Raw genomic sequence first — 19327 nt, 5'->3', positions numbered from 1 at the left:
CAAGTGGGCTGTCATGTGCCTTTTACTGAGGAGTGACCTCCGTCTGGCCACTCTACAATAAAGGCCTGATTGGTAGAGTGCTGCAGAGATGGTTGTCCTTTTGAAAGGTTCTCACTTCTCCACAGAGGAACTCTGGAGCTCTGTCCCGATTGTTTGGATGGGAGGCCTGCTCCAGGAAGAGTTTTGATGGTTCCAAACTTCTTCCATTTAAGAATGTTGGAGGCCACTGTGTTCTTGGGGACCTTCAATGCTGCAGAAATATTTTGTTACCCTTCCCCAGATCTGTTGCTTGACATAATCCTTTCTCAGAGCTCTACGGACAATTCCCTTGACTTCATGGCTTGGTTTTTGCTCTGACATGTCCTGTCAACCGTGGGACCTTATATAGACAGATGTGTGCCTTTCCAAATCATGTCCAATCAATTGAATTTGTCGCAGGTGGACTCCAATCAAGTTGTAGAAACATCTCAAGGATGATCAATGGAAACAGGATTCTCCTGACCTCAATTTCCAGTCTCATAGCAAAGGGTCTGAATACTTATGTAAATAAGGTATTTCAGTTTTTTATTTGTAATAAATATGTAAACAGTTATACAAACCTGTTTTTGCTTTGGCATTATGGGGTATTGTGCGTAGATTGACGAGGCAACATTTTTTTTTAATACATTTTAGAATAAGGCTGTAACGTAACAAAATGTGGAAAAAGTGAATGGGTCTGAATAACTTGTAGCTATCATACTGACAACAGATTGATAACAGGAGTGATTTACAGGACTTTGTATGGGAGGGTCCAGGATCCCTCCTTGACAGAGTCCTTTGGTCTGTGGGGATGCCGTCCTGAGTACCAGGCACACCCACAACCCTTGCCCTGGACCTGAGTATAAATGACTACGATTTTGTCATCTTCTCCCATAAGGAATCTGACACTCAGTTGAACAGTAACACCCTTATTGGATGCTTTCAGTTCTATGGATCAATGCACTTTTGAATCTGGACTTTGCCCCTGTCTTTTATGACGAAGTCTTGGTAGTATTTGTTCAGAGTTCCGCAATATAAACCCCAGGCCTGGAATATGAACGGTATCTGGAGAAGAGAGAAATAGATTTATCCATAAATAACACAGAAAATACATTGCCGGACACAACAGGTAAGGTACCTCGAACATCGATAAACCATAGGTAGTCCTATGGTTTTTTTCAGTGTACTTCCTGCTGAGGGGTTGATCGGCTAATGTTTACATGATGAAAAGGGCAATGAGTGTTTTCCAGTGTTACATAAAAGCAATTAGTCTGAAAAGTAAAGTCTTCGAGCTGAATTTAGAATTCTATTACCGACTTTATTACAAGACTGACTTTTGCTATTATTGTGTGTAATTCATTAGAGGGAGACACTGGTTAACCCGACAAATAAGATACAGAGCTGTACATTTCTATTAAATATATGGTGCTGATTGAAACATTTTGTTTTATTTTAGCTGAACTAGGGTATGAGTATCTCAAATACTTATTTCTACTGCGTATAGGGTCCTTTCCCCTGCTGTTGAATTATTTCGAAACTATGTAATAAAGATTGAAATTGATGACTGAAAAATATGATGTGTTGCTTGCTGTCAATCCATAGTTTAACCATGATAAACCATCCTCTGACATTTGTCACGGATTAATTGTTCAATCATTGACTTTACTTAAAACAATAACAACATTTTCAGCAGCTTGCTTTGCTCTTGTTTCAACCGGTGGGGCAGATGGGAAATGTAATGGAGTTTTGTTTACACTGTTCATGTGTGTTTGCACATCTCAATCATATAAATGAAGGTATCACAGAAGTTGAAAGAGGATTGAGGTTTTTGGTTTCAAGTTGTTGTCCATTGGGAAAAATTGCAATAGGGCACAACTAATATACTGTAAATGACTAAACATGATTTAGGCTATGACTAAGGAAATAAGCAAACAGGAAACCGCTCACCCAGAGGCGGCGCTCCTAGTGGCCGGGGACATTAATGCAGGGAAATTTAAATCAGTTTTACCTAATTTCTATCAGCATGTTAAATGCGCAACCAGAGGGAAAAGTTTTCTAGATCACCTTTACTCCACACACAGAGACGCTTACAAAGCTCTCCCTCGCCCTCAATTGGGCAAATCTGACCATAATTCTATCCTCCTGATTCCTGCTTACAAGCAAAAATTAAAGCAGGAATCACCAGTGACTTGGTCTATAAAAAAGTGGTCAGATGAAGCAGATGCTAAACTACAGGACTGTTTTGCTATCACAGACTGGAACATGTTCCGGGATTCTTCCGATGGCATTGAGATGTACACCACATCAGTCACTGGCTTTATCAATAAGTGCATCAAGGATGTTGTCCCCACAGTGACGGTACGTACATACCCCAACCAGAAGCCATGGATTACAGGCAACATTCGCACTGAGCTAATGGGTAGAGCTGCCCCCTTTAAGGTGCGGGACTCTAACCTGGAAGCTTATAACAAATCCTGCTATGCCCTCCGACGAACCATCAAACAGGCAAAGCATCAATACAGGACTAAGATTCTACACCGGCTCCGACACTTGTCGGATATGGAACGGCCTGCAAACTATTAGACTACAAAGGGAAGCACAGTCGCGAGCTGCCCAGTGACACAAGCCTACCAGATGAGCTAAATCACTTCTATGCTCGCTTCGAGGCAAGCAACACTGAGGCATACATGAGAGCATCAGCTGATCTGGATGACTGTGTGATCACGCTCTCTGTAGCCGACATGAGTAAGACCTTTAAACAGGTCAACATTCACAAGGCCGCTGGGCCAGACGGATTACCAGGACGTGTGCTCCAGGCATGTGCTGACTAACTGGCAGGTGTCTTCACTGACATTTTCAACATGTCCCTGATTTCGTCTGTAATACCAACATGTTTTAAGCAGACCACCATAGTCCCTGTACCCAAGAACACTAAGTTAACCTGCCTAAATGACTACAGACCCGTAGCCATGAAGTGCTTTGAAAGGCTGGTCATGGCTCACTTCAACACCATTATCCCAGAAACCCTAGACCCACTCCAATTTGCATACCGCTCAAACAGATCCACAGATGATGCAATCTCTATTGCACTGTACACTGCCCTTTCCCACCTGGACAAAAGGAACAGCTATGTGAGAATGCTATTCATTGTCTACGGCTCAGTGTTCAACACCATAGTGCCCTAAAAGCTCATCACTAAGCTAAGGATCCTGGGACTGAACACCTCCCTCTGCAACTGGATCCCGGACTTCCTGACGGGCTGCCCCCAGGTGATGAGGGTAGGTAACAACACATCTGCCACTCTGATCCTCAACAATGGAGCCCCTCAGGGGTGCGTGCTCTGTCCCCTCTTGTACTCCCTGTGCACCCACGACTGCATGGCCAGTGACGACTCCAACACCATCATTAAGTTTGCAGACGACACAACAGAGGTAGGCCTGATCAACGACAAGACAGCCTATAGGGAGGTCAGAGACCTGGCCGGGTGGTGCCAGAATAACAACCTATCCCTCAACGTAATCAAGACAAAGGAGATGATTGTGGACTACAGGAAAAGGAGGACTGAGCACGCCCCCATTCTCACCCCCATTCTCATCACACGTCAAAACCTATTCCCCCTCAGGAGACTGAAAATATTTGGCATGGGTCCTCAGATCCTCAGAAGGTTCTACAGCTGCAACATCGAGAGCATGACTGGTTGCATCACTGCCTGGAACGGCAACTGCTCGGCCTCCGACCGCAAGGCGCTACAGAGGTTGTGCGTATGGCCCAGTACATCACTGGGGCTAAACTGCCTGCCATTCAGGACCTCTATACCAGGCGGTGTCAGAGGAAGGCCCTAAAAATTGTCAAAGACCCCAGTCACAGACTGTCCTCTCTGCTACCGCAACAGCTTTTACCCTCAAGCCATAAGACTCCTGAACAGGTAGTCAAATGGCTACTGTCGGGTTCACCTTGGGGTCATGATAGGGGCTGTACCGAATGTTTGATGTATTATAATAATTGGTTATGCTTATGTTGTATTAATAGAAGGGGAAGGGTCATAAGACCCCTCCCTCCTTACATTTATAGGGTCCTAGACTACAGATTAACAATATATATATTCATTATAAGGTTTAATATTGTTCCACAGTCTTTTCTAGTCTCTGCCTCTTATAAAGGAACTGAGAGATGTGTGACTGAGAAAGAACCCTGCAGGGGAGTGAAAGAGATAAGAGACTAGTCAGACATTCCACTATAAATCAACTTGGAGAATGGACATTTACTGCTGAGCCTTTAGATAGCACTAAAACTCTTGTTTGTATTGCTGTGTATGCATGGGCTTGGTCTCATGAGTAGAAGGTAATGACGTAGGCCGTGACATCACTAAGGCTGGACTTCGGGTTTAATAAAATAACTTGGACCTTTAACTATTTTGCAGAACTTACTCGGAAACATGCGTGCTATGTTCCTGTTTTCAACTTCTGTTTGCAATTGCCTTAATAAAGGTTTTTGATTGGTTTAATTAAAGATATTGTCTGAATGCTAATTTCCCCATGAGCCAATGATTGACAAGGAACAAGGAACGAACCCCAACACTACCCGGGCTATTTGCATTGTGTTTGACTACAGTCCACTATACAGCCTTTTATAACAAAATGACTGACTAAGCACAGGGTTTCTGAGGTGTGATGACTAAGAGGTTTGTCAACATGGTTCAGCTCAGCTCTGGACACTAATGTTACTCATTCATAGCTAGGTTTGCAAAGGGAGGGTATATTACTGGAAACCTTTGTTACCAAACTTTGGTAACTTTCAAGGTTTTTATTTTATCAGATGACATCTAGTGGCCTTTTTAGGTACTTCAGATTATTACAGGTGTCTGCAATTATCTCTGGCCCTCGGTGTGGTCTCATCACATGTAAAATATATCAAATAATCAAATAATATGATAAAGGTATAATAATAGAATGAGAAAGCTTTCAAACATCCAAAATATAAAACATCAAATTAGTGAATACCATTGGTGTTTAATATGAGTGTTTCAGCATGAAATATTCATTATATATATTTTTCCACACTTTTTTGTTGTTGTTGCTACGTTAGTATGTCTTTGTTGTAAATATTTTAGTGCCAAACTGATGGCAGTTGTGAAAAAAAGTCAATCATTGGAGAGTTAATAATGCCATTGTTGATTAGATGCTTTTCTCATTAATTAGGCTTCCTAATTTCCTCTTTAACCATATGGTCTATCCACTAGAAACTCTAGGACAGTATGGACACAGATATAAATAAAATAATACTATGTATGAATAGAGTTTTAAAAGTTATTCAAGTATAAATGACCAAAGTTACCATCGATTGCCATATATTACCTGTTATTTGCTAAAATAACTGAAGATTCCTGTCAATTAAACGGTAGCTTTGCAACCCTATTCATAACACATCCTGTATAATAACTCATGATAATAACAACAATGGTAGGTGATTGTTATTATGTTACTGTATCACTGGTAGGTGAAGGTAGGTGAAGTACCAGTTATGTTGGCAGCAGTAGTTATCACTGTATTATGCTCTTGTGGTTGATATTTGTGCCGAAATGTTTGTGTGTGTTTTCTGTATCTCTGTCTTCTCATGTTACAGGTGTGTGACCCAGGGGTTCCAGGATGTACAGTCCCTATGGCTTGGACTCTAGCAGTTACGCAGGATCTGTCCAGTCCGTCCAGTCCAAGTAGGTGTTCTCTGGAGCTTGCACTGTAGTTATAACCTATTTTTATGTGTTTATTTCTTGTTTACTCTTGAATATTTAGCCTCTGAAATCAAATCTCTATTAAGCTATTTTCTCAATTTTCTTGTGGCAGTGGTAATTCAGTGGATGATCGGTTATCACAGATATCAAATTTGTCCAGACCAAGTGCCAAGTCAATATACAGTAAGTAAAGAGAAAACCATAATATTGACCTTGAGCAGTTGAAACTGATTACCTAAAGCACTGTTTATTATAGGTGAATGTTTTGTGAAACGCAACTATGCATAAGATGTTAATCATCCCATGTGCCCCATCAGTGCAGAGGAAGGAGTATGCGGACTCTATCACCAAGATGATGAACAAATTCCAGTACAGAGTAGAGGTATTGTTTTGGTTAATCCAATATAATGATTGTACTATGCTAATCATTTAGCATTGATAATGGTCTGCGTTTGATCACAATAGCTATGCAGCTATTTCTGTGATTCCAAATGCATGTATAACCCCTGTGTGTGTCTGTTCTCCAGCATCTGTTCACCTGTGACCTGGATGGTAGGGAGGTGCGTGATGTGAACGACTGTGTTGAGAGGCTAAAGCTGCTGGATGGGATGGGCCGGGTCTGGGGGCAGGACATGGTCCTGGAGGTGCGGGATGGGAACCTGCTGCTAACAGACATCGAGACTAAGGTTGGTGCACACACTTTATACTTGACAATAAAACATTGGGTGAGCATAGCTATACCCACAGTTTACTAACAGACATTGAGTGTTGTAGATTAGAGAAAGATCATACAGGAGGTGTCATAGGTATTTACTACCCTTGGATTTCATTACATTTGATTGTGTTACGAAGTGGGATTAAAATGGATTTCATTTTCATTTTTTTACCTAAAACACTCTGTAATGTCAAAGTGGAAGAAATATTCTACATATATAAAAAGAAAATGAATTCAGGATTCACCCCCGAGTCAATACATGTTAGAATCACCTTTTGGCAGCGATAACAGCTGTGAGTCTTCTTGGGTAAGTCTCTAAGAGCTTTACACACCTGGATTGTGCAACATTTGCCCATTATTCTTTTCAAAATTCTGAAGCCAAACTGTGGGGAAAAGTTCTCAAGGTTTTTTGGTGCAGTTTTCCTTGACTTATTTCTGGTGGGGTAGGCTTGTGCACATTTTGTAAAGTTATCTAAAATAACTGAAATGTACTCATAGCCCTCTCTACTTTTCTCCTCATGCTCATAGTCAATTGAAGTCATCTGGAAAGGAGCTGTAGACTGTACATGTTACATTGGGGCCCTAGTTATTACACTGGGTTTCTTGTGTTTGATACATTTACACACTTGTGATAAAGTGTTCAATGTCATGTTGAACACATGGCCAATAAAAGCGTCCTCATGCTAAGTTCAACACTCTTTCTGTTCCTAGATGGGCCATTTTAGTGTGAAAGTACTCGTTAAATTAGTGTTATGTATTGACTTGGTACAACAATGTGTGTCCTTTTTGTTGTTTTCCTTTGTAGTAATCCCTCTGGTGAGATATGGAGCCTGTTCCACTCTTGTTGTCATTCTGTTGGTTTAGGCTTAGTCCTTTGCCTTTATTCTTCCAAGGTTCCAGATACAGCCGCATCCTTTAACTGAGCCTGCATGAGATGGTGTGGAGACTGCCGGTCTGTAACTGTTCCCACCCACCATGACAGCTCCTCTTGCACTGATGGCCTTAGTGTGACCGCAGATTCCAAGTTTAACAGTCATGCTGTTGTGGCTGAACATTACTGAGTGTTGCTTTTACCATCTCAGGTGAGTGTCTCTCGGTGCATTCTTCCATGTAATGTTCAGCATGCAAAGGAGAGCATGACAGAAAGTCTGCGTCAATGTTTACCTTTCAGGACGCTACTTCAGTGTGCGATTGAAGTCTGACAGCTCCGCCACCCAGCGATGACCGGTGGCATTCAGTCTCGCTGTAGTTAGTACCTATGTCAAGGGGCTATTTTCCCTGTACACTGTCACAGAGCAAGCATAAAATAGGTCATCTTGGAACTGCTCAGTCGCTGCCCATTTTAGCGCCAAGAATTCCAGTGATGGTTTCTCTCTGCTTGTGTGATAGTGCAGGAGCAATATCCAATGAATCAGTTTGCCACTTTATCATTGGTATAACACACCTCCCAATCCCTCTTCAGAGGCATCAACGTGCAGGATAAAAGGGTCCTTGAAATCTGGGTAAGCAAGCACAGGTGGATTAGTCAACACACTCACCAAGTGTTCTAATGCTCTCTGGTGGGCATCCTCCCATATAACTTTCTGGTGGGGGCAGAGCCTGTCCCGACTGCATAGCTATCTAGGTCCTTCACTTCCCAGATGCTGGGGTCTCCAACTTCACTGCTAGTAAGTCATAGAGACATTTTGTATGTTGTGAGAAGTTCTTACTTTTAGCCCATGTAGTACCCTAGAAATCCCAGTAGTTTCCCAAGCTCTCTCACATGTTTCCCAGTTCTTGCACTGCTACAATTGATTTAGTATCCATTCTGTAACCATTAGTATAAATTATTTTTCCTAAATAATGGACCTCATTCTTGAATAGGTCACACTTATCAGCCCTGAGTTTAATACCCCATTGATTTTGCTGCCTGAGTACATAAAGGAAAATCTTCCAAATGTTGAAGAAAATAACAAAAAATAAGCACATCATCCAAATATGGTATACAGATCTCTTATACCCTCTAAACTTTCCTCCATGCTTCGTTGGAAGACAGAGGGACTGTTTGATAAGCCAAAGGGAATTCTGTTCCATTGACATAAGGCCCAAGGAGCAGTGTATCTTCTGGACTCCTCTCCCACAAGGCCTTGGTGGTATGCCTATCCTTTAAAAGTGTAAACCATAAGTTTCCTCCTAAACCATCAAGTATTTCCTGTATACGGGGGTATGGAATGCCTGTCTAGAACAGTCTTCTTGTTAAATCCCCTGTAAATCAACACAAGGTCTTAAACTCCCATCCTTTTTCCGTACACAGACCAGAGGTGATGGTAATGATGATGTTGACATCCTGATGAAGTTTTTATTCAGGCGCCCCTGGAGTTGGCTTTTCACCTCAGCATACAAAGGGCGTGGCACACCATTGAACCTCTGCCACTGGTATGTTATCAGTCACGGTTATCGGCATTTGGAGATTTTCAATGCACCCTATGTCCATGTCATCTTAGGCAAAAATGTCTGATTCCTATCTGAGCATCTGTTTGACTAATTCTTGTTGTTCTTGGCTCAAGTGCTGTACATTTACAGGTGTGTCCCACCACTCTATGGGACTGGTGTCAGGGCCAGGGTCCAGTGGGGATCTGTCATGAGTCTGTGCTACAGTAACCTTTTCTCCACTGGGCACAGGAACTGGGTGACACGCTACCACTCTCTGTAAGGTTCCTATCCCTGTTTGTCATGTTTGGTAGTATTCACTACTGCAATGTCAACTTTTCAAGATGGGCAATTTGATGTTTTCATGACTTGACTTTGTAGGTCCAGGCCCCAGATCACTCTCACGTCCGGTTCAAATAACACAATTTCATCATTGAAGGGGGCCTCTCTTGGTATACAGGGACGAATCCATTTTGTTTGACAATGTCAAGTCTGCATGCTGTAAGCAAGCATTCCTCTGTGTACTCTGAGTGCTGATGCAGATTGAAGTCTTTGTAGCAATGCTGGCAAGTCTGTTTTGCAGTTTTTTTTCTCTTTGTTGGTTGTATTTGATTTTCTATTGGAGCGATTTCTGTTGAACTGTCATCTTGTCCCTGTACTGACTGTGCTAATGATGCTACCTGACAGGTCAGTTCTTTGATTGCTTCATTGCTCGCATCAATTTTACTCAGGAGGGGATTGTATTTATTTTGTTTTTGGACAGTGGTCTGTGGGGGCTCTGCCTGTGCACATTCCTCCCCGTTATCCTCACTCTGTACTGCATTAACTCATATGGGTGTGAACTTACGTGAAATCCTGGCCTTTTGCATGCGTTCGGTTTCATTGCCCTTGGCCATTTGCATTTTCTCAAGCAACAGTTCATCACTGGTGTTAATATTCTAGAGATGCTCATCTCTGCCCTGATGTTACCATTTATTAATCCTGTAACAATGGCCTGCAGGCATTGGCTCTTGACTAACTGTGCCATATTTCAGTCCTGACTGGGCACGAGCTGAGGCTGATAACACTTTCTGTCTCAGGTCAAAGACTCGGACTAGGAAGTCCAAGGCAGACTTTCCCGGCTCTTGTGTTGCTTTAGTCAACTTGTGATACATTTGAGTAGCATCCTTCTCTGCGTAATGTGTCCTCAAGATGTGCCCTAGAGTGTAGAGTGTCATGTCTGTGTTTCCCTCCAGATAACTCCTCATCTTAAGCCCTGGGCTCACAGCTTTGATTACTGCTTCGAGGATTTCTAATTCACTGTATCCTTTTCTCAGTCCATTTTCAATCTGATGTTCTAGGCTGTTGAAGCTGAGTTGAGGAGGCCCTCCCACCTCTTTTCGTCCTGCCACAGCTCCTTTCTTTTTTAAATCTTTTTTTAATTATTAACAACAAATCAATACATAAAGCACATGAGGGAACACAATCATACATAGATTACAAACAATGGACAATCGAGCTAGGGGGTACAATATCACATTACAATTACACAAGGGCCACAGCTCCTTTCTCTCCGCTGGGTTCACTGTCCATTTGCGTCATTGGCACTGAATGGCTGGAACTTGTCGGCAGACCTTTCGCAGCATCCTCCGAGTCCGAAATTCTTTTGATTTATTATTTCGGGTGAAGCTACCAAGACATTCCCTCATCCTCTGATTCCATTAAATCCTCATTCTCACAGTAATCCTCAATCAGTTTGCGCAGTAATGTGCAATGGCTCTTTCCTTTTACTTCAGAGTCATCTACACCTCCTATTCGACAACAACAATTGTCTTCACTTAAAGTCCATAAACTCTGTTCGATTTTATCCACCAACGTTTCCCTCTCAACTCATATTGCCCTACTCACGTGGCAACAACAACAATGCAGGCAATGGCAAGATAGCTCCAATCCGTTTGGTGGTCAGCCCGCTAACGTTAGCTGGCTAGCTACTCTCCCAACGTCTCTCACTCGTTGTCCGTTCAAAGAATATGGGCCGGTGCTAACATGAAAATACATCTCAGCAGTGCCTCCAAATGTATTCCCTTTCTATGAGATTATAATATTGTCTTCTTTATTTCCCCATGGGCTTCATCCGAGTACCCCCTAGTGGCTGGAATAAAACCATATTAAGCCCTTTACATTTAGCTCCATGCCATTTATTTTATCCCATTTATTTTTTATCCCCAGTCTTTGCCAATGTCAAGCATATCCATACCATGATGTAGCCACCATCACTGAGGCAGTTACTCAGTGATGTGTTTGTTGTGTTGGATTTGAACCAATTTTTTTTTGCAGTATTACTCTAGTGCCTTGTGGCATATTTTGGAACAGTTTTATTCTGTATATTTGCATTATTCTTGAATCTTTCCACTCTGCCATTTAGGTCATAATTTCCTCCCATTACAGCCAATGAACTCTGTAGCTGTTTTAAAATCACCAATGGCCTCATGGTGACGTCCCTGAACAGGTTCCTTCTTGTCCTGCAGCTCAGTTCAGAAGGTTGACTGTATCTTTGATGTGTCTGGGGGGGTTTAATACATCCTCCACAGCATAATTATTAACTTGACCATGCTTAAAGTGATATTCAATGTCTGATATATTTATTGTTACCCATCTACCAATCACTGCCCTTCTTTATGAGGCTTTGAAAATGACCCTGGTCTTTGTAGTTGAATCTGTGCTTGAAATTCAATACTTGAATGAGGGACCTTACAGATGCTGTATGTATGGGGGACAGAGGCAGGGGTAGTCATTCAACAATCATGTCAACCCCTATTATTTCACACAGTGACTCCATGTAACTTATTATGTGATTTGTTTAGGAACATTTTACTCCTGAACTAAGCGCTGTATTTAATCTGTAGTGCTGAACCATTACAGATTCCGCAATAGATATGAAAAGGTCATTTTAGGTTAGAGCCGACATGCAGCTTTTACTGTAAATGTAGTCTACTCTAAAGCCTTTAAATTTCACTCACGCTGTAACGCTGAACTTCCGCGATGTGTATTGAATAAAGCCCTAATTTAGTCTTGCCTAAACAAAGGGGGGAATGCTTATGCAACTACTATATTTGAGTTATTTAGTTATTGTACATTTGTACAAGTTTGTGTAACTTTCTTTTCACTTGGACATTATGGAGTATTTTGCGTAGATCAATGACAAAAAAATCACAACAAATCAATTTCAATCCCACTTTATAACGCAACAAAATGTGAAGAAATCCAAGGGGTTTTTGATTCCTGACCTACTATTTTCTCTCCCCCTCTCCCCTCTTCCTGTGTGGGGTTCAGGAGGAGCTGGAGTCCCTGGCTCTGAGCAGCATCATGGAGCTAAAGGCTGTGATGGACAGCTGTGTGTACAACTCCCTGCTGACTGCGACCGTCAAGGACCACAGCAAGAGGACCACCAGTGTCTTCATTTTCCAGTGTGAGGACCTCAGGGTGAGGAGAATGTTATGCATACCTGAACCTGTCTCCAGACTGTATTAGGACCATTATGTTTCTCTCATGTTTCAAAATGGCTGTGCAAATGGATGTTAGTGATTTATTTCAGGCCGATTTCATAAAACGGGACCTAGAGAGAGTGCTCCCTCACCAGAGAGATGACGTTAACAATCACAGCAACAACAGGTAACAACAAAACAGTCCAAAACAACAACAGTGCATTTAAAACGGTGTAGCTTACCTTAGTATGTGCTCATTTTCTTTGGGTAACCCTCTTTTTATCTCTAGCAGGAGCAATCTGGAAGTTATGGCTGGCCATCAAATTGTTAGGAATCTTCAGAATGCTGACCCACCAACTGAGCAGAGAGAATGGACTCCTCCCGAAGATCCCTCAGCTCAATGGAGCGCTCCGGACTATGGTAAAACAATGGCATACTCCAACCCAAAGTAGTTATAGGAAACCATTGATCAAGAGGACTAAGGTTGTAACTTGTGAGGTCAGAAGGGCTTGCCTAGATCACTGTAAAATAAATAACGGAGACTATTAGCTCAAGGGTTTGTTTCCTGTGTTAATGACAGATAAATAGCTTTAGTCAATATCTTGAAAACAATAAATACTGTATTTCTAAATCTATGGGAAGTGGGAAACCAACCTGTTTCACTCCTATGTGTTCAATAGATGAAGATCCTACACCTGTACCTACGCCTACACCGGCCACGCCCAGAGAAGAGCCCCCCCCTCCCAGGAAGGAAACCCCAGTTCAACACCTCTTTATGGAGGAGGAGCCTGAGCCTGAGCCTGAGCCAGCCCTTGTCTCTCCTCCACGCCCATACACAGAGACTAATAGGAATGTGGTCAGTGCTCTGCCTCTATCATTATATTATTAATGTTAGCAGTACTGTGGATGATAGCTTAAAGGGGCAATCAGCAGTTGAAACAATAACAATGCATTTGTCCTGCCACTGTTCCTGTAAAAAGCTGATGGATGGGGTGGGAGAAAAGTAACCACTCTCAAATTCATAGACAGAGCTATGGATGCAAGAATTGTCCATCCGTGATATCAAAATAATAGTTTTAAGCATGTTTTGAGGCTATACAGTGTTTGTTTACATTTATTTTGTTTAAAAACATTGGCGTAACAAGCTTATATTCCGGGTCCTGAAGGGGTGCGGCAGTTGAACTAAGCTCATGAGGCATTTGTAAATGATATTCTTCAAGAATCAATATATATATACAGTGCCTTGCGAAAGTATTCGGCCCCCTTGAACTTTGCGAACTTTTGCCACATTTCAGGCTTCAAACATAAAGATATAAAACTGTATTTTTTTGTGAAGAATCAACAACAAGTGGGACACAATCATGAAGTGGGACGACATTTATTGGATATTTCAAACTTTTTTAACAAATCAAAAACGGAAAAATTGGGCGTGCAAAATTATTCAGCCCCCTTAAGTTAATACTTTGTAGCGCCACCTTTTGCTGCGATTACAGCTGTAAGTCGCTTGGGGTATGTCTCTATCAGTTTTGCACATCGAGAGACTGAATTTTTTTCCCATTCCTCCTTGCAAAACAGCTCGAGCTCAGTGAGGTTGGATGGAGAGCATTTGTGAACAGCAGTTTTCAGTTCTTTCCACAGATTCTCGATTGGATTCAGGTCTGGACTTTGACTTGGCCATTCTAACACCTGGATATGTTTATTTTTGAACCATTCCATTGTAGATTTTGCTTTATGTTTTGGATCATTGTCTTGTTGGAAGACAAATCTCCGTCCCCGTCTCAGGTCTTTTGCAGACTCCATCAGGTTTTCTTCCAGAATGGTCCTGTATTTGGCTCCATCCATCTTCCCATCAATTTTAACCATCTTCCCTGTCCCTGCTGAAGAAAAGCAGGCCCAAACCATGATGCTGCCACCGCCATGTTTGACAGTGGGGATAGTGTGTTCAGGGTGATGAGCTGTGTTGCTTTTACGCCAAACATAACGTTTTGCATTGTTGCCAAAAAGTTCAATTTTGGTTTCATCTGACCAGAGCACCTTCTTCCACATGTTTGGTGTGTCTCCCAGGTGGCTTGTGGCAAACTTTAAACAACACTTTTTATGGATATCTTTAAGAAATGGCTTTCTTCTTGCCACTCTTCCATAAAGGCCAGATTTGTGCAATATATGACTGATTGTTGTCCTATGGACAGAGTCTCCCACCTCAGCTGTAGATCTCTGCAGTTCATCCAGAGTGATCATGGGCCTCTTGGCTGCATCCCTGATCAGTCTTCTCCTTGTATGAGCTGAAAGTTTAGAGGGACGGCCAAGTCTTGGTAGATTTGCAGTGGTCTGATACTCCTTCTATTTCAATATTATCGCTTGCACAGTGCTCCTTGGGATGTTTAAAGCTTGGGAAATCTTTTTGTATCCAAATCCGGCTTTAAACTTCTTCACAACAGTATCTCGGACCTGCCTGGTGTGTTCCTTGTTCTTCATGATGCTCTCTGCGCTTTTAACGGACCTCTGAGACTATCACAGTGCAGGTGCATTTATACGGAGACTTGATTACACACAGGTGGATTGTATTTATCATCATTAGTCATTTAGGTCAACATTGGATCATTCAGAGATCCTCACTGAACTTCTGGAGAGAGTTTGCTGCACTGAAAGTAAAGGGGCTGAATAATTTTGCACGCCCAATTTTTCAGTTTTTGATTTGTTAAAAAAGTTTGAAATATCCAATAAATGTTGTTCCACTTCATGATTAAGTCCCACTTGTTGTTGATTCTTCACAAAAAAATTGCGAAATACTTTCGCAAGGCACTGTATATATCATAAGTCCAGAAATTGATGTAGCAACTGCAGATTTGCCCTTTAAGGTGAATGTAGTGGTTTGCATATGGATATTGTATAACATGTTCTTTGTTTTTCTACAGGACATCGTGAATCATATTTTCAATGACATTGAGATCTTTATGGGCCAAGTCGCTGCTGCAGCATCCAAAGCCGAGAAGAAGAAAAAGAGAAAGAAGAAGAATAAGGATAAAGGTGTGTGTTTCTCCTTATTCCAAAGAAGGCTACACCAGTGGAGCCAGAGCTACCATGTGGGTATACATTTAAAGGTATGATAAACCAAAGTAAGGATCTCCCACATTTTGTAACAAAGCAAAGGGCTCCGTATAGCTCTGCAATGACATGATTGGTTGACGGTAGGTGGGGGCGGTATGTTGGGGGCGGGAGGTCCTGTATAAACACAAACTCAACTGCTCTGCTCTGTGAAGCACAAGAGGTATGAATACACTGATTTCTGCAGACACCAGATTGACCATGCAGAGCCTTTAATTTGGAATAACCTTAACATTTATCTTGGCTCCCCCACCTGAACCCCTGGGGATATCCCATATTCAGGTGCAACATGGCAGTGGCAGTGGGGAAACTGATCTGAGGTTTTTGTATTTTGATGCCATTTGTTTGTTTTTTTAAATTTCCAAGGCATTAAAGGCATGCCACCAGCAGAGGAATTTGAAACCTGTCTCCAGAAAATCAAATGCGGGTTCAACCTTCTGGTGTGTATCAAAATATCTGTGTTGCACACTCATGATGTAATACATGCTAGTCATTTAATCTGAGAGCTTAATCAAGTACCTTTGGTCTGGTTACTGTGACAGGGGGAGCTCAATGGAAAGATTAGTCATCCCAGTGCTCCGGAATTTGTCCACTGCCTCTTCTCCACCCTGGCATTTGTAAGTTACTCCTACTGCTTACTCCATCTTTGTTTTCTACGCAGCTCTTGACCCACCCATGAACCATTTTCAAAGTAGTGTTTTGAACCAGCCTAAAATAATTGACAGTACATGATACATCTTCCTATCAATGAGTTCAGAAGGCTTGTTTCCACCCTTCGTGGCAAGTGCTGCTGTAGAATCAACTGCTAAAACAGTTCAAACCCAGTTACCTGACCGCCTACCGCTACACCCTCCCTTCTCCAGGTGGTGTCCCACAGCCCTGAGGAGCTGCCCCCCACCATCGTGGCGCCCCTGCTGAAGCCTGAGTGTATCCGTCTGCTGAGTGAGGAGGCCACTCCTGAGGAGGACCAGCTGTGGCAGTCGCTGGGAGACGCCTGGAACGTCCCCAGGTGGGACACATGCATCACACCACTCACCAATGGGTATCTGGGAATGGGGAGTTACTGTCAGTCAGTGGTGCTCTGTGTACTTCCATACATTTTGACAAGGGCTCCCTGTATCCCTGATGTCTTAACAGTACAAAATGGCTAGAGGATGATGAGGACATCCCTACCTACACTCTGGAGTTCTATGATGGTTGGCAGCCCCTGGAGTTGACCCACTCTCTCCCAGGGAGAGAGCCTGAGAGAAGGCAGCCAAGTCAGAAACAGAGTCAGAGTCCGCGCTCCACCCCTGAAAAGGTATTTGCCCAGTGAGCTGCATCTTATAGTTCTGTACCGGCTGGGTAATTCCAATAAGGTTTTTTTCAATAAGTTCTTCCAAACTTTTCCCCTGTAGAGGTTGGCCCCATTCAAGCCTCCACCATCACGGTATGCATTATCAAAGTATTATATACAATTTAAAAGCCATGAAATGATTATGGATACATGCTGGTCTGTGTGCGTCTATAGATCTATGTATGTGTTTTCAGTCCAGATGAGCCAGATCCCAGTTACATGCGTGTGATGTATGACTTCACGGCAAGGAACAACAGAGAGCTGAGCATCTCCAAGGGAGAGGTGGTTCAGGTGAGCCTACTCAACACTACTACATGTTAAAAACAGCACTCTGAAGTCTGTCTGCCCGCTCAATAGGAGGTTTTGACACAAGAGTGTGTACAGTATGTGCTCTGTGCATCCACAGCTACTGGACATGTCAAAGAAATGGTGGCGAGTAAGGAGCAACAGAGGAGAGGAGGGCTTCATACCCAACAATGTACTGGAGTCACAGGACAAGGAGCAGGAAAAGCAGGCAAGATACCCCAACACTCAGCAAAACTTCATACTGGAAAGCCTGCTGTGTATGCTCCATGTGTATGGCGTTTACTGTATGAGTATGTCATTATAGAGACCTTATCCCCCCTGTCAGGAAACCAGTGGTCCTCCCTCCCTAACCAAGAGGTCCAAGCCTGACCAAGTGAAGGCCTGGCTGGAGTATAAGGGCTTCAGTAAAATGTAAGACCACTCAAACTCCCAATCACAATAGTTATAGCTTAGTGATCACTGTAGGCATACATGTAATTTACAACGACTGTAGTCAATCACAAGTGAGTATGAGAAATGACAGGATAAGTATTCTCTTTTCCCAGATTTGTTAAAATGTCTCCTTCACTTTCTCCCCTTCCTTCCCTCCCTCTCTCTGTCTATCAGCACGGTGCGCTGTCTGGGTGTGCTGAGTGGCTCTATGCTCCTGGGGATGACGAGAGAAGAGCTGAAGATAGTGTGTCCTGAGGAGGGGGGGCGGGTCTTCTTCCAGCTCCAGAACATCAAGTCTGCCATGGCTGTAGGTCCCACACCACCCTGGCTTTAACTGTTGATTTATATTCTTGTACATGACAGGTAACAAGCTGATTTCTAAATCCCAGTCCTATTCCTGACCTTAGTTTTTTTCTTTCCACTCCAGCTTGCCAGTGAGGTAAGGTCCATAGAGCCTTAGGAGGGGAGGAGACGGGTCGGACCAGAGAGTCACAAATGTGTCGGGACTTTTAAGTTTTATCCCTTTTCGCTGTGCAATAGAAAAATTCTGATTATAACTACTGAAAACACTGAGTAAGCTGAGTTTATTTAAAAGTATGTAGCGTGGAAGTCTCAAAACTCTATATTTTTTTGTTCCATTTAATCCGATATTTAAAGAAAGAGTCTCTATATACATATATATATATTCTGTGTCAGTTGTTAACTTCAGTACCATATTTAACCATATGTATTCTATAAAACCAGTGTTGATGCCACTTGATTCTATGATTGATCTTGAGGATTTTATTAAAGTCACCATTTCTACATGCATAAATTAATGTTAAGTGTTACAATACTGTATTCTGTAATTCTGTATAGTACCGTGTTGTTGATGTAATGTAATCAACTGACATATATTTACTTCGGTAGTGCTATGTATGTACACTTCAATGAGTAAATCACATTATATCAAATCAAGTCAGTCTCTATAATCTAAGCATGTATCTCAATGTTGGAACTGTCTATCCACATACAGTACAGTACCAGTCAAAGGTTTGGACACACCTACTCATTCCAGGGTTTTTCTTTGTTTTTACCATTTTCTACATTGTAGAATAACAGTGAAGACATCAAAACTATTAAATAACACATATGGAATCATGTAGTAACCAAAAAAGTGTTAAACAAATCAAAATTTGTTCAAAAGTGAGTTTGTGGAATTTCTTTCCTTCTTCATGCGTTTGAGCAAGGTAGGGGTGATATACAGACGATAACCCTATTTGGTAAAAGACCAAGTACATATTATGGCAAGAACAGCTCAAATAAGCAAAGAGAAATGACAGTCCATCATTATTTTAAGACATAAAGGGCAGTAGCAAAATCCATCAAGCGCTATGATGAAATTGGCTATCAAGAGGACCGCCACAGGAAAAGAAGACCCAGAATTACTTCTGCTGCAGAGGATACCTTCATTAGAAGGTTGCAGTCCAGATTGCAGTCCAAATAAATGCTTCACAGAGTGCAAGTAACAGACACATCTCAACATCAGCTGTTGAGAGGAGACTGATTGAATCAGGCCTTCATGGTCAAATTGCTGCAAAGAAACCACTACTAAAGGACACCAATAATAAGAAGAATTGCTTAGGCCGAGAAACATGAGCAATGGACATTAGACTAGTCCAAATTTGAGATGTTTGGTTCCAACCACTGTGTCTTTACGAGACGCAGAGTAGGTGAACAGATGATCTCTGCATGTGTGGTTCCCACCATGAAGCATGGAGGAGGTGTGATGGTGTGGGAGTGCTTTGCTGGTGACTGTCTGTGATTTATTTAGA

General features: G+C 42.3%; 1 protein-coding gene across 2 annotated transcripts; it reads left to right on the top strand.

The window, feature by feature from the left end:
- The first annotated feature begins 905 nt into the window (after positions 1 to 905).
- On the top strand, positions 906 to 18470 carry LOC109895884 (epidermal growth factor receptor kinase substrate 8-like protein 3). Of its 2 annotated transcripts, none has more exons than XM_020489962.2 (20): positions 906 to 1147; positions 5641 to 5728; positions 5859 to 5929; positions 6064 to 6128; positions 6274 to 6432; positions 12183 to 12332; positions 12445 to 12521; positions 12627 to 12754; positions 13015 to 13190; positions 15250 to 15361; positions 15806 to 15879; positions 15982 to 16056; positions 16303 to 16448; positions 16577 to 16739; positions 16837 to 16868; positions 16970 to 17066; positions 17182 to 17289; positions 17407 to 17492; positions 17688 to 17820; positions 17941 to 18470. In XM_020489962.2, the coding sequence occupies exons 2-20, from the start codon at positions 5664 to 5666 to the stop codon at positions 17971 to 17973; spliced, it is 1950 nt and encodes a 649-aa protein (XP_020345551.1). In that variant the 5' UTR covers positions 906 to 1147; positions 5641 to 5663; the 3' UTR covers positions 17974 to 18470. The 2 variants fall into 2 exon arrangements, with proteins under 2 accessions (XP_020345551.1, XP_020345541.1); XM_020489952.2 differs by having other exon boundaries at positions 907 to 1147; positions 12624 to 12754.
- Positions 18471 to 19327: the final 857 nt, after the last annotated feature.

Source organism: Oncorhynchus kisutch, linkage group LG1, assembly GCF_002021735.2.
Source record: "Oncorhynchus kisutch isolate 150728-3 linkage group LG1, Okis_V2, whole genome shotgun sequence".
In the NCBI taxonomy this organism is placed as follows: domain Eukaryota; kingdom Metazoa; phylum Chordata; class Actinopteri; order Salmoniformes; family Salmonidae; genus Oncorhynchus; species Oncorhynchus kisutch.
Note: the sequence above shows the minus strand (reverse complement) of the source record. Positions and strands in the feature narration are given on the sequence as shown.